General features: G+C 50.4%; 1 protein-coding gene across 1 annotated transcript in view; it reads right to left on the minus strand.

Moving 5' to 3' along the window:
• The window catches only part of LOC119456760 (uncharacterized), a 59,443-nt gene that overhangs the window by 13,239 nt on the left and 23,074 nt on the right, over positions 1 to 23,130 (minus strand). Inside the window, exons 12-16 of the mRNA XM_049669068.1 lie at positions 19,967 to 20,404; positions 19,362 to 19,674; positions 16,928 to 17,596; positions 14,076 to 14,700; positions 12,274 to 12,402 (exon numbers count right to left, since the gene is read on the minus strand). Of these exons, the coding sequence (XP_049525025.1) occupies positions 12,274 to 12,402; positions 14,076 to 14,700; positions 16,928 to 17,596; positions 19,362 to 19,674; positions 19,967 to 20,404 (2,174 nt within the window). The remainder of the gene's footprint in view (positions 1 to 12,273; positions 12,403 to 14,075; positions 14,701 to 16,927; positions 17,597 to 19,361; positions 19,675 to 19,966; positions 20,405 to 23,130) is intronic.

A 23,130-nucleotide genomic window follows, 5' to 3' on the forward strand; every position in this document is an offset into this window, starting at 1 on the left:
TGACGTCATACGGAACCTCACGGCGGCGGCGACGGTGACGCCGATGGCAGAAATCCTTTTTGAGTGACCATATAATTGCTATCGCAATAAAAAAATGTCGCAGTTTCGCCCGAAAGGCGAAGCATCAATTGCGATAGCAAATTAGCAGAGAGCTATACGGAGTAAGGATAGTGGTTTTATCAGCTGTATAAACTTGGACATGCAGCAGCACCAGTAACGCGCAGAACTGTTGCCGACGCCGTCGGTGTTTTGCCCGCGTTCGCACCGAACGCGCGCGGCGTTGGTGACTGTTGCCAGTGCCTCTGGGGGCATGATGATGATGATGAAAAAACTTTAACACGGAGGAAGCTTGAGGTGGCCCGGAGGGGGCCACCTCTCACACTCACTATACTCCGTTTCATACATCAGGTGCAACGTTGTGGAGGCTAGAGATACTTTTTGCAGTGGCTGCGTTCGCACTCAGAAGTAGTTCGGTGTTTACTGACCGAATTTTGTGAAAATGTTCTTTACATGAGATCACTTCTGAACGAAAAAACTAATTCACCCTTATAAACAAGCAAACCATGTACCCATATGGCTGCAAACACATTGTCTTAAGTCAATTAGCTTTTCGTTATTGTTTTTTATTTGCAGCCTGTCGCGGCAGCCTCACGCGCAAGCTCGCGCGAGCAAACGCCGCTGGCGCGCAGCGAAGCATAGATGGAACGCGCGGAGTGATACATTTTAAGAACCGTACTTCTTGCGTAGCTTCCACCGCGTTGCACCTGATGTATGAAACGGAGTATAGGTGGGCTCCTCATTACAGGAGCCCATTGGCGGCCGCCGCGGCTTGTGCTCGGTCGACCAGGGCCTTCTGACTCGCCAGGTCGGAGCAGCCGAGCAGGGCTGCCTCCCAGTCCTCCCGGGTGGGGTTTGGTTTTGGGGTGAGGTTCGGGGTTGATTTACATGCCCACACCATGTGGAAGATGTCCGAATACTTCTCCGCACAATGCGGGCATTTTCCTGTACAGGCAGGATCAAAGTGCTTTAAAACTGCCGGGCACAGCAGTGTTTTGGTGTAAAGGCGGAGGAGTGTACGTTCCTCTGCCTTTGTAAGGCCCTTACAGGGCTTAGGATAAATTGCGTGGCCGAATTGGTATAGTTGAGTAATTTCTCGAAAAGTTAGGGCCGGATTGGGTTCGGGATCCATTTCGGAAGGGTCTGAAGGCGTTGCCCGGAGAGTGAGCGCGCGGGCAGCGGCATCTGCCGTTTCGTTGCCTTCGAGGCCCATATGAGCAGGAGCCCATACGATCATTCGAGACGCGGGGGCCCCGAGGTAGTCACTGTTTTGAAGGATGCGAGACGCAATGAGAGGAATGTACCCCTGTTCAATATTTCTGCAGGCCCCTCTCGAGTCGGTAATGATGACGCGCGAGTCCTGGTCTGCGGCAGCTAGCGCGATGGCAACTTCCTCCGCATGTGTTATGTCTTGAGCTCTGAATGTTAGGCCATTCACCGCGACGTTTTCATGGACGACTGCGGCCGTGTACCACCCCCCATGGTGAGGGCCGGAGGCGTCCACGTAGAAGATTCCGTGTTTGTTCCCATAGTGGCGGGCCAGTGCCTCCGCCCGCGCAAGGCGCCTGCCACTGTGGTCGTCACGTGTCATGTTGGCCGGAAGAGGCCGCACGTGCAGGGCGTACCTCCAGACTTCGGGGATGCGTACGCGCTCTTCCGTCAGTGTTGGGTGCTGGATGTGAAGTCGGGCTAATAGGCGGCGTCCCGACGGCGTCTTTGAAAGTCTTGTATATTGATTTGTCAAGTGTGCCTCCCGGAGCTCCGCGAAAGTGTTTACCATCCCCAGGCCCATGAGGCGGTGGTTGGACGTGGTTATCGGGAGATCAAGGGCACGCTTGTACATCTTCCTGAGAATCACCTCGAGGGCGTTCTCGTCATACTTGCGCAGGTGGAGGTAAGGAGTCGAGTAGAGGACTCGACTGGTCACGAATGCATGCGCCAGCCGCAAGGCGTCTTTGCACCGTAACCCCCCGCGTTTGTTGGAAACCCGGCGGACCATCCGGCCCACCTGGTCCCCCACCTTACGCAATTTGGCTGTTGTTGTATCAACTCGTTTGTGTTTGTGGATAAAGAGACCAAGCACTCGAATCTCATCGTGTTCGGGTATCGGGCCGCTGGCCAGGAATAGCTCCATTTTGGTGGTGCACTTAGGCGACGGGCGAATGTGCACAAATTCGGATTTGAGTGGGGAGCACTGAAGGCCGCAGCGGCGGGCGTAGACGTCCACGATCTCCGCCGCTTGCTGCAGGTTGGCCTCAATGTCTCCAACCGATCCGTGTTTGGCCCAGATGGTTATGTCGTCGGCGTACAGCGCGTGCTGGACGCCTTCGACCTTCGCCAGCTGAGCCGGAAGCTTCATCATGGCCAGATTAAAAAGTAACGGCGAGAGGACCGCGCCCTGTGGGGTACCTCTCGTTCCCAGTTGATAGGGGCCATGTTCTTCGTCTTGGATTCGGATGAAAGATTGTCGATCCGAGAGAAATTGCTTGACATACAGGAATGTGTTATGTCCACAGTTGGTCTGGGAGAGATGTTGCAGGATAATTTCGTGTGTGACATTGTCGAAAGCCCCCTTCAAGTCTAGGGCGAGTATAGCCTTATCGTTGAGGGGGTATTCGACAGGGTTGAGAATTTCTCGGTCGAGTTGAAGCAGAACATCCTGCGCGGACCGGTGCGGGCGGAAACCAAACATGGTGTCTGCGAATGCATTTTGGGTTTCTAGAAACCCAGACAGCCTGTCCCGCACCATGGTCTCCATCAGCTTTCCCGCACAAGACGTGAGGGAGATGGGGCGGAGGTTGTCTGTGTTTATGGCTTTGCCAGCTTTTGGAATGAAAGTTACCAGAGCGGTCTTCCATTCGATTGGGAGGGGTGCCTCACCAAGCCAGATCGAGTTGATGAAAGCGAGGAGGGTATCGTAGGTGGGGTCGGGAAGATTGGCAAGCAGTTTCACGGTTATCTTGTCCCGTCCCGGTGCCGTTCCTCGTTTCATTTTAGCTAGGGCCGCCTTCAGGTCATGCAGCTGGAACGGCTGATCCAGCTCCGCGTTCTCTGAACCTGCATACGAGTACGCGGGCCCTCGGGGGTCCTGTTGAGTGCAAAGGTACTGGTCGCGTAGTTTGTACGCTAATTTTGAGGTATCTCCATCGAAGCTATGAATAGCTCGTTGGAGATGTTTTTGTGTCTCGGCGCGTGTTTGAGTCGGGTCAATTAGGGCGCGGAAGAGGCGCCACGTGCTCCGGCTAGACATTTGTCTGGCCGCCGTGTTACAGCGGTCCACCCAGTTCGAGTCGGCGAGCTGGGCCGCGTACTCTGCCGCTCGCTGGGTGAGCTCGGCAATGCGAATTTTGAGCTTTCTATTATGTTTTTGACGGCGCCATCTGCGGACGAGGCTGTGCCGCGCCTCCCAGAGGTGCAGAAGGTGGTTGTCTACCTCCGGCATTGCCTCCGAGAGTTTAATTTGGGTTTCCGTCGAACGAAGGTGTGTAACCAATTCTTGTGCCCACGCGTGGTATCCTTGTTCGCGGATAGAGGCCGAATTGATGTATGTTTGCCGGAACTTATTCCAGTCGGGGAGCCCAGCTTGTGCGTGTGGTCTTGCCAATGGTTTAGTCATTACGGTGGTAGTGATAAGGCAGTGGTCACTCCCGAGGGTTTCCTCGGTGTTGGCCCATTCTGCGTGTCTAATGTTTTTGGTAAAGGTAAGATCCGGACACGTATCCCGGGTCACGGAGTTACCCACCCGCGTTGGATATGCAGGGTCGGTGTGGAGAGTCAGGCCCAGCGTGGACGTAAGTTCCGCTAGCTTGCGTCCACGCTTCTCCTCACGCACGTACCCCCAGAGAGTACTGTGGGCGTTGAAATCGCCCACAATCATCAGGGGGTCCCTGCCCGCAGCCTTTAGAGCGCGGCTAAAGAGCGCTGCGAACGTTATATTTTTGAGTCTGGGGGAACAGTATATGTTGAGTATGTGGAGTGGTGCATCGTGTTTCTTGAGCGGAAGAAGTGTAACCATCACATACGAATATTCAGTTTCAAGTTCCAAGTCGACTAGATTAGCTGTATAATTTTTATGCACACAGACGCAGGAAGAGGGGTCCTGCTGGAAGGTGATGTAGCTTGTAAGGGTGGCGCCGCTCCCTGGCTCCTGGAGGGCAACCACCGCCGGAAGCGAGTCGAGAGTTGAAAGGAAATGTCGGAGATTCGCCCGCTTCGCGCGGGACCGGAAGCCCCGACAGTTCCACTGGACAATGTGAACAGGGGTGGCCGAATTGTTTTTTGGGGAGCGCCTGATTTTAGGACGGCTCGCCATGGTCAGTTAGGCTGAGGTTGGGTTGTAGTGACGCTGCTCCGGAGCCAGCACTCACAAGGAGGGCGGAGTCCTCCATACCAGAGAGCGAGCAGCTGTCGTCATCATCTACCTCGGGGGTGCGTCTAGAAGTTTTGAGAGGGCGGCCGGATACGTCCTTGTAGGGACCGCCGGGCCTGCGCGAGGGGCGCGAGGAGTGCGCAATTTGTTGGGCAATCATCGCGGGAATTGTGTCTTGCAATTTTGAGATGGCGGTAACCATCATTGAGATTTGGTTTTCCAAGGCGGCGAATCGGGCGTCTATGGCCCCGAAACGGGCCTCGAAACGGGCGTCGAATGCGGCCTCCGCACTTGTTGCCGCCTTCGGCTCCACGAGCTCACTCTCCATTACCTCAGTCGCGGGGAGGGAGGGAGGAGAAAGAGGCTGGTTAATTTTGGATTCTAATTCGTTAATTTTTTTTTTTAGCAGCATCTCGTTTTGGGCCCTGAGTGCTGCTATTTGATCTTGCTCGGCGCTCCGCGCGCTTGGGAGGGGAGTAAGAGGGGGGGAAGAAGCAGCCCCGCCCGAATTGCTCACCTGGCGCCCGTTTTTGACGGCATTGACCCAGGCCCCGGTTTTGCCGTGCGTCTCCGCCGTTCGTTTCTCCATGCCGCCGTGTGGTGGCAGCTGGTCGCTGGGTTGCCCAAGATGGCGGCTTTTGTTCTTGGGCGTCATTTTCTGTTTCCCGCTCTTTTTGGCGGCCGTCTTGGGTGTGCGGAATTTTGCCGCACAGTCGCGAGAGTTGGTGGCATGGGCACCACCGCACACAGAACAACGGGGAACACAGTTGTGAGGGGCCCGCACTCCCTCCACTAGCGGAGCATGGAGTCCGCAGAGTCCACACGTGTTCGGCTGCAGGTTCGGACATGCATCCCCGCGGTGCCCGACGGCCCCACACTGGCCGCAGGCGGGGATAGTTTTGTAATAGTTTTGCACAGAGACGACCATGTTGTCATAATGCACGTAACGGGGCTTCTCCTTACCCGCGAAGGTGATGCGTGCCTTGTTGGATGTTCCAAATTTTCGGATTTCCACGATGGTGCCAGCACGCCAGCACACTCGGTGTTGAAGAGTTTCCGTGGTGTCCGTGTTACGGACCACGATCACTCCGTGGCACGTGTTGCCGCCGTCTTGTCTCAAGTAACCGTGAAGTGGGACCGATCCCTTCTCGGTATTCACTGCAAAGTCCCCGATGAGCCGGTCGGCCGCCTCGATGTCCGGGGTATGCACGATGATGATGTTTTGGTCTCGCGATGGCAGAACGGAGGTGGCGCGGGCCCGTTCCGGCCCGAGGTACGCCGAGATGGCGGTGCCGTAGCCGGTTTCCGTGAACGCCTCGTGAAGAGAAACACGTTCTCTGGGCTTGATTACTATAACGTAGTCTTCGGGAGCAGGTTTGATCATTGGGCGCGGCTTCCACTTCGTGAACGCCTTGCCCTTGCGTCCCGTGGCGCGCGTCGCGGGAGCGTTCATGTTTCCGACCGATGAGCCGGCGGCCGGGGCGGCGTTGGACGCCGTCATCTTGGCTTTGTCCTGGGAGCGGCGTTCGGCCGCTTGAAGTAAAGCTTGACTCCGAATTTTCGGAAAAACCGTCGAATTTGCGTCACCGGTGGTGGGGACCGTGGTCCACGCCATCGCCTCAGGGTCGTACGCGCGCAATTGGAGCGCGGATTCCGCCATTTTGCCCTCGGAGGGCCGATTCCACCCGGCCGGGCGTCGGCGTCGCTAACGACGGCGCCGACGTGGTCGGTCGGAAAACGGCCGTAAATTTGGAGAAAATGGGCCCACCTGGAAGACTTTGGTATCCAGCTGTTCGGCTCGATGTTCCGGATCGCTCGATGCCAGTTTTGCCTGGGTAGGGTGATTTGGGCCGCGGGCCCAGCCGAAAATCGGCGGAGCCGACACAACACACGTTTGCTGGCGTCGCGCGCTCGCAGCGCCTCCTCTGGGGGCAGCTCGGTGGTTTTCGACGAGATCAGAATGGAACGCTCGTCGAGCAGCATCGGAAATCTTACTCACCTTTTCGCCTCGCAACGTTTTTATTAAATACGCATTTGGTGCCGCAGCTAAACGTCGCCTCCATTCCTCTCCCCCTCCCCTCCAAGGCCTTTCGCGCGTCGGAAGAAGGCGCGTTTGCTCTACATATATGGTGATTGTAAAGGAGGTAAGAGACGCCTACTTCTGCAGCCCTTAAGGGAGCACGGCGCAGAACGCGCATTTGTTCTCCACCATGGGTTCACTCCCCCTGAATGCGCGCGTCCCTCGCGCCCTTTCACTCGCACATACAGCGTTCGGCAGAAGATAGCGCCAACCTTTCCCTTTCCCTCAAGAACCACTTACCACCGGCGACGATTTCATCTCCATTGACGTCATACGGAACCTCACGGCGACGGCGACGGCGACACCGACGGCAGAAATCTGCTTTGGAGTGTCCATATAATTGCTATCGCAATAAAAGATTTGGTGGGAACGAGGATCCGAGAGACATGCATTCATGGAATGCTTGCCAGCAAACAGTCTATACGTGCATAACAATTTGCAGTGTCCGAAGTAACGCCATACTTCGTCGCCCTTTAAAGGCTGGCTAAACGGCGCTTCATGCATGAAATATGAGAAATGAAGCTATTGGGGGCGAGCTCCACCACTGCAACAGCTGGCGTCACCGTTGGTGTGACGCGGTATGAGGGATCACGTGGATACAGCGGCCGCGTCGTCTGCTTCGGCAGCGCCGAAGCGAGCTGAAAACGAAAGTTTAGTCCCACCTGCGCTACGGTCCTGATTAAGTGCTGATGTTTTAGGGGCGAAGCTCCTTAGGGTGTGGGTCTGTCCCTCCTCTGTAGTAGTAGTAGTAGTCGTCGTAGTAGGTAGCCACGTCTACTTTCATGAGAAAAAAAATTCCGAAAGTTGTGTCCGTAGCGCGGAATCGAACCAGGGACCCCTCGCTTCCGAACGCGCGGCGCTAACCACTACGCCACGAAGCACACATGGACACACGCACCACGATGACAATAAATACCCAACATTAACGAAAGACTTCGCGTTTCTAACGCGTTTGTGCTAGCGCGTTCGGCCCGTGTAAGAAGCTAGTGTAAGACGCTGTGGCCTCTCCGCCTTACCCCCGTATTCATAAACGCTCCTCGACTTGAACTTGACTTGCCACCGCCTTGGGCAGCGCGTTCGAAACGCGTTGAAGGCGGTGGCAAGTCAAGTTCAAGTCGAGGAGCGTTTATGAATACGGGGGTTATACTCTCTCAGCAGTCATGTGATGACGTCGGCAAACGCGGTGCACGTTCCGGCATGTGTAAACGGCTGCGTAAAACGCGGTGGCCTCTCCCCCTTACTAGAGAGTACTGCACGTTTCTAACGCGTTTGTGCTAGCGTCCCCTTAAGCGGGAGATGGTGCAATTATAATGAAGGGCGCTGTTATTAAATAGGAATGACGTCACATATGGCGCGTGTCATTGGTGGAAGTCAATCGTTCGATTTAGTGCGGCGAGACTGGGCGAATTACACGGAAGATTCACGGTTTACCGATGATTCCCTCCGGAGTTTCGCCCACTCATCATCATTCACCCCGTGGATATGCGGTGTTTTTTTCCGCTTAGTGTGTCTGCTTCACAAAACTTGAAAGCGCCACAATAGGCAGTGGATGCCTTTGAAGGCGTCCGACATGGTAGGCGATTGCTCGGTACCGCAATGCATGCCGGACGCGTACCCAACGGAGCCCAGTGTCAGCCTTCTCATGTACCCGCAGGTCAAGAAGCTGCGTGTAGCATTGACTGCGAAACTCGGATGTGCAGCAACTCAGGTGTGCAGCAAGCCCCTCTGCGGGGAAGATTTTTGCTATAGCAATAATGTTCAACGCAGAAGGGCTTGGGATACGGCGTTGGGGCTGCGATATATGTTCGGTGAGTAGGAGAATCGCGTACTGAGTAGCACGCCCGCGTGCGCTGCCCGTTTAATGTCATGAAGATTTGGTCTATGAACTTGTTCACCAGAATGGAAAGGGAACGGTAAGAAGCACATAAAAAAAAGAGCATGGCATATGCTCGTGTTTGTATTAACACCAAACAATGAATGTACTGGATTAACAAAAAGAAATAGCGGGAAATTCCTCGCTAAAAAGGCCAGTAAACGTACGGTGTGACGCAACTTGAGAAATAACAATATTGAAACGTCCAAGAATTTAGAAGAAAATAAAAAAAAAAATGGTTGAAACGTCGCGATGGCACATCACGAGTCGCCGTAGTGGTGTCGAAGTCTCTAGCTATAACGAACTTATTTTTGCACAGCGCAGCTGATAGCGTCCACGCAGCAAGTTGCTTGTGTATAGTCAAATGTTCATATGCGGCGGCCTAAAGCTCACGGAACAGTACGAAAACACGCCCGCAGTGAAAGCGAAACATAGTGCGCGGACATGCACGCAGACGCGCATGTTGGTCGCTGCGAACCCGTGCGATCGCTGCATTGAGGCTTCCTTCTGTTATGCTACATTTGGTTATACAAACAGCACACTATAAGAACATATTTCACATAGTTTGCTCTCAGCGAATGCCTACCTATCACGCAAGGAGCTGGTTCGGGGGACTCCATCACGGCGGCCGCGCGCCATGAGCGTTGACTGTACGTATTAGGTAAATAGATAGCGCCTGTAAGCCATTCTGTGCTTTCTGTTTGCCAAATATTATTATTTTGACAGTAAGAAACTTCCCTAGTTTGGAGAGTACTTACAGAAATGACCAGGAGGGCTCCCGCGTGGTGTTTTTATTGAGCACCGACAGCCAAACCTATGAGGAGCGCGCCGCGTTGTCCTTCATGTATACTACACAAGCGCTTACGGAGGCGCTTCCGACGGCGACTCCGTAAGTCCTCGCCCCGAATAGTACTCAACAGTGAGGAATCGCATCAGCAGCATTTCACTCAATACCAATGTCGTCATCTATGTTGAACACGTTTACTACGCTGTCTTAGTCCTTAGCATCCAAGACTTGCTCGTGCCAACGCAAATATTGGGGGCTGTTTCGTCACGAGCTGGTGGCGATGGGGTCGAAGTCGAAGTGATCAGCGATCGCTGCTTCTGCTGCTCAAAGATTCATCGCTTGCTTCTTCACGCGAAGTTGGCAGTGTAAATGACATGGCACGCGATATCTGCAGCAATAAACGGCATCTATGCTCCGACCTCACGTGTTGTGGTGGCTAATTATGTAGCAGACGATGGCTCGGTTCCATGCAGCACATGGCATGGCAATATCGCGGTCGGCGTCGGAGAGCGGGGCTTAGAGCCGACTAGTTCTAACTCATATTTTGGACAGAAATGTGCTTTTACTGTCCACTTTCTACACGTGTGTAGCCATAATAGACCTTCTACTACAATTTCTCGCGAAAAAACGCAAAATGCTCGGTGAACGTGTCATGCCCCCTTTAGGGAGCCTGCAACAACGTAAACAGATAATTTTTATGGGATATTCTAAAGCACGAAGGCATAGATGACGATTTCGTGGAGCTGCTGAGGGAAATATATAGAGACAGCCGAATACGAATTGTATGGGAATGCCAAAAATATGATGAAGTGGTGGAAATTCACCAAGAACTGAAGCAAGGATGCCATTTGTTTTCAATGATGTTCACGGTTTATGATAAGGGCATAGATAGACGGCTGGAAAACAATGAATTAGTGTTTGAGTTATCATACATGCGTAATGTACAAATGGTGCAACAGAAGGTCCCCGTACCGATGTGTGCGGACGACATAGCGCTACTAGCGGACAATGGAAGAGATTTACAGACACTTGCGAATATGTGTGGCAACTCAGCGACAAATCTACGCCTTAAGTTTGGCACAGAGAAATCGAGAATTATGATCTTTAATGAAGAGACGAGTAATTACATGGTGTAAATTCAACAAGTCATACTTATAGTCAAGATGTTGCCACGGGGATTCGTGAGTACACCGGAGAGACGGAATCGTATATTACAATATTTACAGGCTGCGGCTACCACAGAATGGCTGACAGCATCTCACGTGGCATGTCCCGTCTTTTTTCTCTTCGCGTAGCAATGCCTCATAACAAATAATTAAACAATTAAATTATGGGATTTTATGTGCCAAAACCACGATCTGATTATGAGGCACGCCGTAGTGGGGGACTCCGGAAATTTGGACCACCTGGGGTTCTTTAACGTGCACCTAAATCTAAGTAAACGGGTGTTTTTGCATTTCGCCTTCATCGAAATGCGGCCGCCGTGGCCGGGACTCGATCCCGCGACCTTGCGCTCAGAAGCCCAACACCATAGCCACTGAGCAACCACGGCGAGTCAATGCCTCGTAACATAAGTACCTCGGCATACACATAAACGAAGGAATGGCTTACTCAAGCATCCAGCAAGATAATCTGAAAATAAAGGGGAAGCGGAATGCAGCAATAATGAAACGCGGATCATTTTGGGGTCACAATTATTATGAGGTGGTGTGTGGAATCTGCAAAGGAGTAATCGCACCAGCGCTAACGTTCGCAAATACCATTCTGTGCTTAAAATCGGATATCTTGTCGTGGTTGGAAGTTAAACAAACATCGTCATAGGCCGGTTGGCTTTGGGAGCCCGCGGAAAAACCACACATGAGGCAGTGCAGGGTGGCATGCATGGGTTGGGCCTCGTTTGATGTCAGAGAAGCACAGAGCGAAATTCGTTTTGAAGAAAGACTCAGGAACATGGATCAAAATAAATGGCTGGCTAAAGTGCACAAGTATGTGTACCTGAAAAGCGTGGACACAGAATTGAGGAAGAGGTCAAGAAAGTTGGCAACCAAGTATATTATACAGGGTAATTGAAAGTGTCAATAGACAACCAGTAGTCACCAGAAAGAGAAAGAAATCGAGACAATGAATTGGATGGAAAGAATGGAAACAAAAAATGTCATGGATATTTACAAGAATGAGAAGAAAGAAATTGGAAGAGAAAAATCTATACGGTAACACGGAGGGAAGTGCCTTGCTATTTGAGGATCAAACCAGTTGCAGGACAAAAACATACCGGAGCAAATATTCACAACTAGATGAGGCATATGTATGCGGTAGCAAAAATGAGGAGATCACTCAGCACATGCTAATGGAATGAGACGGGATTCACCCAGTGAGACCCATAGATAACGTACACATTCCAGAAGCGCTTGGATTTAAAGTGAACGGAAGCATCAACCGGTTCTTTTTCTTTCTGGGGTTTTACGTGCCAAAACCAGCTCTGATTACGAGGCACGCCGTAGTGGAGGGTTCTGCATTAATTTTGACCACCGGTCAGCAGTCGAGGTGAGCAAGATACATTTAGAGTATTGGTGTAAAAAGAAAGCAGGGAAGAGATTGATACGACCGGATCCGTTACAAGCATAGGTAGCTGTACAAGGTAGATAGAGAAGCTTTGAGGAAGAGAAGAAAGATTAAAGAGATGTATACGAAAATTCTAGAATGGAAAGCATATGTATGTATAGCATACCAGAGTAAACCAAGCAGGCTCGGCGACTATCATCAGCGCCCCATTGTAAAGGGGATGCCCATAAATCATCATCTTCATCTCTCTCTCACCCCCACTGGGCTTAGCTGCTGCGCGCGCCTGCCGGCTTTGGTGGCCAGTGCTGCTTCCTCGGTCTCATCGCGCAGGACGTTGGTGGCATACGGCGTTGGCCCCGCAGGCTGCTTCTTGCTGGCTCGGGTAGCACGTACTGCTATGGTACATTACTCGCAGCCACTCAGCGGCGTTCAATTTGACATTAATGCTTTCGCATTCCCGACATATAAGAAGTGCTTAGATGTCCTCGAATTCCCCCCCCCCCCCCCAACCAGGATGAGCTCTGCATTGAATTAAGGGCACATACCAGTGAGAGACGTGACGATGTTGACGAGGATGAAGCCAGCCAGCGTGGAGTCCATGAAGAAGGAGAACCAGTAGACGAACGCCAAGACGCTGTGCACGTAGGCCATGAAGATGCTTATCACGGCTGGCGCTGCGTCACAATGGAGGCCGAGGTGCTCAACCTTGTGTGGCACGAAGTGACTAAGCCCTTGTTAAAGGTGTACAATATGCTGCGGTACAGTGGACTTACGAGGTCACTGGCTGAAGCGCTCAAGGAACGCTTAAAAGAAATGCGCCTGTTTCGGTTTTGGCTTTTTTTTTTTCATAGTTTGATTTTTCTAAGCTGTATATCGCTCCAAACATTTATGTCAACTCCGGCCTCCATTACAGTTTTCAGCAAACGCACATTTCAGGATGTATAAATCCTGCGTGGAGTCCATGCGATAAGCATGGACGTTTAGATAAGCAAGAAACGTTTAGAGGATATATTCATGAGAGGATATATTCGTGAGCAGAAACTGCTAATGAATTAAGACGCGTTCCGCATGCAATACCGTTTACCAGTAACTGCACCCACACGACTTTATTTTGCTTATCACTCGTCCAGTTTTCAGAGCAGATCTACGCAATCGTCCAGAACTTATTATAAATACATGCTAGAAATACATACCTAAATTGGTAAATCCGTGTCATAGTTGTGATTTAAACCTGTTACGATGTCAAAAAATAAAACTAAGGCTTTTCTTTTGGAAACTGACGAGGGTACTTACCCTGCTGCATTGTTGGTTTTAAATATCTTTTTTTTTCGGATATGGACATTTATTTTTTACAATTTTGGACGCTTTGTGCAGATTGCCATGATGCTTTTGCTCAATTTATTATTTTATTAGCATGCATATTTTTATTTTTTGTTATGCTTACGCTTTTTGCCCATTTTATGTCAACTATCAAGTGCAGGATACGCCGTGCGCTGTTTGCCAAAACTGTGAATCGTGGGCCCGTATTCATACAGTAGCATGTATACGCAGAGCGGCTTGTATAATATTAGATGCAGGTAGAATGTACTAGAATACACTCTAGACGCCTGCCATATCGTGTCTGTGAGGTTAACTAGTGTTCAGCTAATGACAAGTACGTACAGCAATTACAGCAGATAAATACGTGACAGCTATTTAGTCTTCTATCGGAGCGATCGTATTGCGGTAGCAATTATATGGACACTCCATGTGAATTCTTTCCGTCGGCGTCGCCGTCATTGTGATGTTGCGTATATATTCATGTATATACGTACGCTACTTGTTTATTTATACAGTACAAGCGAGATATGCATATACTATATTATAGTACATTCAACCGCCAAAGTGAATCAAAGCAGGATTGTGCTCTTAATTTATTCGATCCTGAGAAATTTTGAGAATTCCAGAGTGCAGTCAAAAGTCATAAAACATTTCATTCTTAGCGAACGCCTTTTATTTTTGATCTTCTGAGACTAAGTGCAAAACATTATTAGCGCTGACAATCTGAAAGTTATGCAATTTCACTGGCGCCGCTCTGTACACACAGCGCAGATAGCACCTGTGCGCTGCCTTTACCGCGAGCCAGAAATTGTGGCACCATCCGCGTCTAGTCGCATCCGCGTATATATAGTTAGAACACTGTTCGAGGAATTCAAGCGCAACGCTAAACTTTGATATCGCCGACAGTGCTTCGCCCCGTCTGGCGAAACTACAAATTTTTCTCACCGACTACCTCGTATCGTGACTAACTTTTGTGTCACCACTGTATTTAACCAGCCGTTCACGACGTGCACCGTGGTCGACGTACCTATGCTGATGAATTGCGGGAAGCACAGCGTGATAGGGAAGAACATGCAGACGAGCGAGATGAGGGACATGAGCATGTCCCAGACGTAGTTGCCCATCCAGTACACCAGAGGGGGCACGCCCGACACGAGCTGCATGTCCTTGGACTTGCTCACGCGGTCCTCGATGGCGAACAGCACGAAGCTGGCCGCCGTCACCGACATGGCCGCCGGCAGCAGCACGAACCGCATCAGGCGCTGGGACAGCACCGCGTGAAGCTCCTTGGCCACGTCATAGCGACGCAGCGTTCGCGAGTAGATGCTGTAGTTGCGACGCCGCATTGGCTGCAGCATGGACAGCATCGATGCCTTGGGGTCGTGGGACGCCCAGCGCAGCAGCGCCGAGCCTACGAGGTCTGCCGACGCCGACTGCGTGTGATAGGCGTCGCCGTGGTACCAGGCGACCACCCGCCCGCTGGCAGCATTGGCGCCGCCTCCGTCTTCGGCCACGAACTGCGCTCCCGCGAGTGTGTCCATGGGGGCCGACTTGTCTAGCTTGAGCTGCGCCATGTACTTGTCCATGCTGGGCACGGTGCGCACAGTGAGTGACTTGGAGTGGGCGTAGGGCCGGTAGATAGAGTCGGCCACCTGCGGGCGGACATCGGGCAATTCTTGGTCGGACGGCGAGAACTGGCGCAAGGCAAGAATCGCGATCACGAAATCCAACCACTTCACCTATCGGTATCGCGCACCACGGTAATTCGTTGTCGAGGAAATTGTCATTATCTTAAATACAGATTGAGGTTTGCAACGGAAACCCATATACGACTTCAAAATGACCCCTTGGTATAGTCAGTGTGGAGAACTGCATTGTGTCGACCACTTTTCTTTCTTGTACATGTGAGAATAGAAGACTCGGAACAAGCTAACATTTATTCGTCGGGCAACTAAGCTGATGTTGCGGCCATGATGTCGAGCTTTTTCTTTTTGCGGAGGCGAAGCACACTGTCCACTACATACATTTGCTTTCTGGCAGTTTTCCATCGTTGTTTAATCACGGGTTCCTCAGAACGAAAGCTTTCGCAATGACTGATAAATTCCATCTCAATTTTCTAAAGTTTTCTGACTCGCCGAACTGCACGCTATGTAGTGAAACCTCGAGTTACGAAGTCGATTAGGTCCGACAATTCGTTAAAGGAAACTAAAGAAAAGATCAATTTGAACTGTATTGGTAAATTATTCTTGTACAATACCCAAAAAAAAAGGAAAAAGAAGAAAAAAAAAAACCAGCGTAGCTTGCGCTGGAGGCGAAATGCTAGAGACAGCGGAGCTGATGGGCACCTAGCTAGTCCTGGGTTTTTGGGCTAGGCTAAGCACTACCAAGTCATCCCCAGCATTTCCGGAATTTATTGATTATTGATGGGCTATTGATTAGCTATTGATTGGCTATCGCAAGGTATTGGCCACGTATTTTGCTAGGCTAAGCACTACCAAGTCATCCCTAGCATTTCCCGGTATTGATTATTGATAATTGATTATCGATTAGCTATTGATTGGCTATCGATTGGCTATCGATGACTAACCAAGCTTAAGTAGTCCCAACCATGCTTAGCTTGACTTATCCAGGCTCAGCTTCGCTTGTTCACAGGGGCATGTGCTATTGCGCTGGGACCCTTTCTGCACGACCGCCAGAATCGGCCCACATTTTCTCTTCGCGAATCACGGATTAACGGCCGGCTTAAACAGCTCCTCTTTTAAAAAGCCATCGTTAACTGAGATAAGACACTTGGTGAGCCAGGCAGCCGCGCGTCTGTACCTTTCCCTTCATTGCCACAGAAAGTTCTCCGCGAGCAGAGTTTCGCCGTCGCCAGCAATTTGACCTTCATTTGACCACTGCTGCGCCGTAGCCTTGGCAATGCATCACGTAACTCGCCGCGCCGTGCTCCGCCGGCGTCTGACCCGCATTGATCACAGTAGTCTTACTTTCTCGAAAGCGACGACCCCGCGGATATCGCCCGGTGAGCTGGTTCACTGGAGAGGGTCCTGAATGTCAAGCGTGCGAAGCTAGCCTCGGAAACTGAGAAAGAGCGAGCCATTCGGCTCGCAGAACGCTTGCACTTGTCGGCTTATAATTATACCTAGCCTAATGATAATTGTATACCTAAGTATAATAATTACAGCTAAATCAAAGGTTAACCAATTTAAACACCAGGCTAAACCAAGTTATCGCTTTGCATATCCAGGGTTAGCTGAGATAAGCCGCAGCCATTTTTTTGTGCGCATTGATGCGATGAGAAATAAATACGCGCTCTCAAAACGGTGCATTTTGCGATTCCCGGCGGTTGTTTTTAAAGCGCCGTGTGTTACGGTTTCGCTTCGAATCTGGTTGGGCGTGAGTGGAAGAACGTTCGTGTACTTAGATTTAAGTGCACATTAAACAAGCCCACGAGGCCAAAATTAATCCGTAATCCTTTACTATAACGGCGTGCCTCATAATATCATGTCTTTGGCACGTAAAACCCAGAACTGAATTGAGGCGAGTAAATGGAGAAACACTCATGCTAATAACATTATTCAAGAGCGAAAAATATGTTCTGGCCGGCGTCGTCTTTGTCAGCAGCAGGCGCATATCTCACTCATCATATAGACAACGGGCGTATTCCCCCTCAAACATCGTTAAATCGAGTGGAACGTTGACGTTACATATAGTTGCTTCTATAGGTTAACTCGCAAGGCTCTATGAATATATGTCTTGGGGAATCGAAAGCACTTCCATGGGTAAAAAAAAAATCATGAAATCTGGTTTCATTAAACGGAGTCCTGACTATACATATATTGAATGAAGCCGCTGCTTGCTGGACGCTTTGTTAAATACCTCGGAGGATGCACTGTCGCGTGCCAGCAAGACGTCCGTGTGCGGCTGCAGCCTTCCGAGGTCGTAGACGAGCCGGTCGGCCCCGAAGCGCAGTGTCAGTCCTTCCTGAGCGCCGGCTTCGTAGCGGCATACGATGAACATGAGGAACGAAGGCAGGAGCCAGCAGGCCAGCGGCGTCGACAGCGTCTGACGCGTGTACTGGCGCCGCTTGAACAGCATGGCGAGGAAGATCTGGCCCATCCGGGGCTTGCCGGCCACCATGTCGTGCAGCGCGTGCACGTGCCGTTCGATCTGCAACGACGACTCGTACTTGTCATGTTCCTGGTGCGTGACGCCTCCGACGTTAGCGGTGGCCATCACCATGTTTCGCTCGGTGTGCTCGGTCATTTGCGCGCCACTGGCGCCGGTCGTCATGCCCATGTGCTGGTGCTGCTTGTCGGCGCCCAGTCTGCTCCTGTTGAGCGCAGCGGCGCGCCGCTTGCTGTCCAGGCTGCCGGTGTCCAACTCCATGATGACGCGCAGGAAGACGTCCGCTATGGTGATGACGCACACCCTGTACGACTGGATGGCGTACTCGACTTGTCTGCGCTCGACGATCAACAGCGCGTCCGACACGGGGGCGTAGTCTTGCTGTTCGCCCAGGCTTAGGATCGCGAAACGCTTGTGGTCCTGCGGGTGGATTCGTTTGTTTTCAATTAAGGTATACTCCGAGTGACACAAGCTTTATGCATGTTTATTTCTGCGGCAATAACTTATTTCGAATGGCGCATGAAGCTCTCACAGTCAATACCCACAAGTCCGAGATAGCAGAACAGGTCGCGCGAGTGCTCGACCCAACCACCACCCACGTCTACAGCGATCGATTCATACTCGGCCGTCAAAGCCTTTCAGAAAGGCGCCGTTGCAAGACAAGCACTACATATAATCAATACATCCGCACCGCTGCAGCATCACACCATCTGCTGGTTCCCGGCACACCTCGGAGAGATTGAGGACGCCCCTCCCAATCTCAACGAGATGGCTCACAGGAGCGCTCGAGACCTAACCCTCCGCGATGCCACCTATTCTGGTCGTGACCATCCCCGCGAGAATCGGGACCCTCCCTCCACATACAACGAGGTCACAAAGCACTTTTATCTAGACCGCAGAATATACAGCCCACCTCACAATAAGCTCACCAGGCCTCAAGCCATCACCTTCAGAATGCTTCAAACCAACACGTACCTCACGCAGAACAGACTACATCACTACATGCCTGAGCTATACACAACATCATATTGCGAAAATTGCCTTGGGACACTAGACGTACCTCACTTGCTCTTGCCGTATGGTCGGACCCACGCAAACAAGAATCAAGACTCCGCAACGCTACAAGAAGCACTACGCGGCACGGACCTGGCGGAACAGCTCTGGGCCGTCCAGCGAGCCCACGATGCGGCCAGGGAGCTAAAACTCCAGGTCCCAACGTGGGAGTAGCCCGCTCTATGGGGCCTTGCGCCCCGTAGCCCGCAGGACCTTACAATAAAGTTATCCCATCCCATCCCATGAAGCGTCATTACTGAAAAGGCATCTGCATCACTATTTCAGCCCTGAATGTGCCGTTGTTTCTGTGCCTCTCACACCTTTGCGAATTTCTACATCGGCACCTCATGGTAAGGAACCGTGAATCGATGCTGGTTGCGTGCTTTCGAGCTTCACGTATGCGTTCGGGTATGTGATTGTCTTGTCAGCGTCATGTAATGCCTACTCACCATTATAGTTTGTGTATGTTGGCAGGTATTGTCATACTGCAGACATTGTGCATGTTCACTTTTTTTTTTAATGGGCTCATTGCTTTGCACTGCGGCGCGTATGGGACATATATTTGAAGCTAAAGTTAGGACTATATTTTGCTGTTCGCACATTAGCCACTGCATTATATATATATATATATATATATATATATATATATATATATATATATATATATATATATATATAAACAGCGAAGAATGACAGCATATTGACAGAATTCAGGCTCACGAACACTACAATGTACTACGATTACATGCTAGAAGCGCTCTAGCACCGGTTTACCAGGTCGACGTACAATGAGCACGCGCCATCGTATATACCTATAGCAAAGGGAATTGAGCAGGACTCGTGCAACTAAGACATAGTAATCCAACCAAGATAGAAGTTCACAAGGAGGTTAAGCGATCGATCGGCTCGCAGTCATCAACAGTGTTTCAAAAAGAATGTCGGTGTATACGTAGCCAACGTTTTGACTAGAGGAGTTGTCTTTGCTCTGACGAGGACAAAGTCCCTTTGTCGAAACGTTGGCTTTAGCGACATCTATTGTTCAACCACATATATGTTGTAAGCATTCTGTGAAGCGCACAGATCGAAACACAGCTGCACCCAGCCGACTTAGCACGCGTCGAGTGCTCCTTGCCTGCAGCAGGCGCGCATCCTTGGAGGCCTCCCTGAGGGCGAGGACGAGACGACTGGTCTGGAAGTTGGGCGCCTTCGTGACGTGCAAGTTGTAGCCGCAGCCGTAACGGTGTCGCAGAAATGCAGGCGTGCCGAAGCACTTCAGTCCGCCATGACCCAGGATGGCGACTCGGTCGCCCAGCGTGTCTACGTCGTCGATGTCCGACGTCGTCATCACAACGCACGTCTTCTGCTTGACGTTGTTCAACACGTCCCATACTTTGTAGCGGGACTCGATGTCCATGCCGAACACGGGCTCGTCAAGTATGAGCACCCTGACGACGAAAAAATTAATAACAAGAAGAAAATGAAAGTGTGTACGCTAATGCCGTGACGATGACACATATAATCTCGTAAAAGTCCAATTACCTTGTTCCATGTGTTCAAACCTAAGTGAACGCAATTAAGTCTGACTGCCACCCGACTATCCAGCTGCATGCTGTAAACCACAACGCCGCTCCGTAAACGCATCCGAAATGCGTTTTCTGTGTGCTTGCTGCATTACACTAGGCAAATTTCTCAGGATTTGAAAGCTCAGCGACTGACAACATGCACTATAATACGTACGTGGGGTTCAAGAGGATCGCAATGGCAAGATCTAGTCGCCTCTTGGCCGATCTGGTCATGTTGGATGTGAGCACGCAGGAGAGCTCGGTCAGTAACATCATATCTGTCACTTCTACGGCGCGCTGCACCAACTCCCCACCGAGCAAGCCTCCGAGACTTCCGAAAAAGAGCAGGTGTTCGTAGGCCGTCAGGTCGCCGAATAGCACGGTTCTCTGCAGCACGACGCCCATGCTGGCGCGGGCGCTTGCGGTCTGGCTGGTAACGTCGAAGCCCTCGACTATGACTTGACCATCGCTGGGCTTCTCCATGCCGGTAACAATCCTCACCAGTGACGACTTGCCCGACCCGCTCGGCCCGATCACCACGAGCAGCTCGTTGGGATACGCCTTGAAGCTGGTGTTGCGCAGGACGTGCGTGTGCTCTTTCTCGTACTCTAGTCTGTGTGGAAGAAATGCGCCATTCTGAGCCCTTTGATGACTATCTGATTAAGTGTTTTACGTTCGACATCTGCATGGTATATATATAAATGGAAGAGGCATCGAATTAATCCAGGGTTTTTCAACGCGTACTTAATCGACCTGGGTGCGTGAAGAATGAATGAATGAATAGGTCTTTAATCGCTCAGGATGGCACGACGCCTTAGCGTGAAGGCGGGAAAGAACACACCAAGACCCCGCAGGCCAGCTTTGATGACAAAGTTCCGCAGCGTCATGGAACACCGTGTGCGTCGGCTGCGGGGTACAGCCAGTAGTTAAGAACCATTGCTTAAAGTCAGGGGGGCGCGGGAGGAGGGGAGCCCCCCCCCCCTCCATTTTTTGAGGAGGGGCTCGCCCATCCTTGGCAGATCAACTGTAGCAATGCAGCACCCATTCGACAAGCGCTGGAGACGATTTCATTACCAGTAGTGCCTTGTGTGGGGCAATTCTAACTATCCAATTTTTCTATTAATGATTTAATCGCGATTAATTCGTTGATGTGACATGTGCAAAAACAAGAAAGCAGGTATTGTCATACTGCTGCATGCATTTCCCCGGGGCACTGCACATGACGGTCACCACCCTTGTTTGACTAAGATGTTTAGCACAGCATACTGTTTCATGAGCCACCTGAGCGTGAAGCAACCTGCTTGTGAATTAGTGAGGGTTGTTTCATTAGGTTACCGGTTAATTTTCATTCGTTTATAGTTGTGCATTATGAGTGGTATGTTATACCGAAGACGCAATAATTTTGTGCGCTTTTGTATAGGTAAGTAGGTGTGAAATCATAAAATGTAATGTGGTGCCTGAGGTTGCCAATGAAGCAAGAAAACTCATGTTCTGTGTTGCAGCTAGACTTATTTGCTTTGAGTTCACATACTGAACCCTTTACCTCCGGAGTTGTTTATGACCAAACGTTTCCAAAATGCTAATTCTTTTATGTGCTTGATTGAATTGGCACATTAAATAAATGATCGAAATACAGTCAGAATGATATATTTTTTTTCAGAACACCCACGAACATTTGTTTCATTTTAAAGAAAGTGAGCTTCACTACACTGCTTGAAGTTGGCGTTTTCAAAGCTAATAAAGTGAAGAAAAATTGAATGTCCCAAACACAACTTCTCTGGCCTGTCATTTCACATTTACTCATGTAGTAAGGCCTATAGTACGGCACACATCCAAGCGAATATAACAAGGAGTGCCATTCCAGTCTTCCGAGCGCGTATGCGTTTCCTTCTTTTTATACTTTTATTGGCTATAACAGTATATATTTATATATACTATTTATATACTTTTTATGCTACAAATGTATATGTAAGTCAAAGAATAGAAGCACGTCAGAAAAAATTGGCTGTGGTTGAGCTCTGGTTAAACCTAGTCGAGTAGCGATAGCTACAGACCCCCGGCTGCGCTTAGGCTTCGCTTGTAGTTAGACATGTTATTAAACTTAGTGGTTTCCCACTAGACTAAGAAAGGAGACGTTGTGGTCAACCAACGGGTAAAACTACTTTGCACATCAATGAATACGCTTCTATGATCCGTAAAGTAATGGGATTTTGTGGCCACATCGTTAATAGCGTAGTTAGACTCATCGAAGTTTAGCTGAAGAACCAGGTCCAAACTACTTCCCCGCTGCGTAGTGGTACTGGGCTGCGGTGGAGCGCGGCGACCGCGTGATGGCCGAGCGGTGGCCGCGCGGCGACCTCGACGAGGTGAGTTGCCGGAGAATCGAGGCCTGTTATGTGACGTCACATGATGATGATGATGATGATGATTTATTGGCATCCCCTTTGAAACGGGGCGGCGACAAATAGTCACCTAGCCTGCTTGATTTAATGAGGTATACTATACATGTTATTTATCTAGCATTTTTGTATACCTCTCATTATTTTTCTTTTTCAAAAATTTTACCTTGTACCGCTGCCTATGATTTTAAGAGATCAGGTCGTACCCATCTTTTCCCTGCTTTTTTTTCACCAGTACTCTAATCGTCTCTTGCTGATCTCTACGGCTGATCTGTTTGTTTCCTTCCACTTTAAACCCAAGCGCTTCTGGGAGTTGCACGTTACCTACGGTTCTCGCTGGGTACGTGGATCCCGTCGCATTCCATTAGGATGTGTTGAGTGGTCTCTGGATCTTTACTGCAGCATACACATGTCTCATCTAGTTCCGAATATTTGTTCCGATATGTTTTCGTCCTTAGGCAACCGGCTCGAGCCTCAAATAGCAAGGCACTGCCCTTTGTGTTATCGTACAGATTTTCCCTTCTAATTTCTTTCTTCTCATTCTTGTAAATCTCCATTGTCCTTTTCGTTTCCATTCTTTGCATCCAATTCACGGTCTCTATTTCTCTCACTTTCTTTCTGATGACCCCTGGTTGTCTATTTACAGTTTCGATTATCCTGTACTTGGTTGCCAACTTCCTTGACCTCTTCCTCCATTCTGTGTCCACGCTTTTCATGTAGAGATACTTGTGCACTTTAGCCGCCCATTTATTTTCATCCATGTTCCTGAGCCTTTCTTCAAACCTAATTTGCTTTGTGCTTCTCTGACTTCAAAAGAGGCCCAACCCATGTCACCATGCACTGCCTCATTTGTCGTATTACCGTGTGCTCCCAAAGCCAACCGCCGCCTACGTGATCATTTGTGTTAACATTCCAACTAGACCCGCCAATATAATTCCGA

This window comes from Dermacentor silvarum, chromosome 6 (assembly GCF_013339745.2).
Source record: "Dermacentor silvarum isolate Dsil-2018 chromosome 6, BIME_Dsil_1.4, whole genome shotgun sequence".
Lineage (NCBI taxonomy): Eukaryota > Metazoa > Arthropoda > Arachnida > Ixodida > Ixodidae > Dermacentor > Dermacentor silvarum.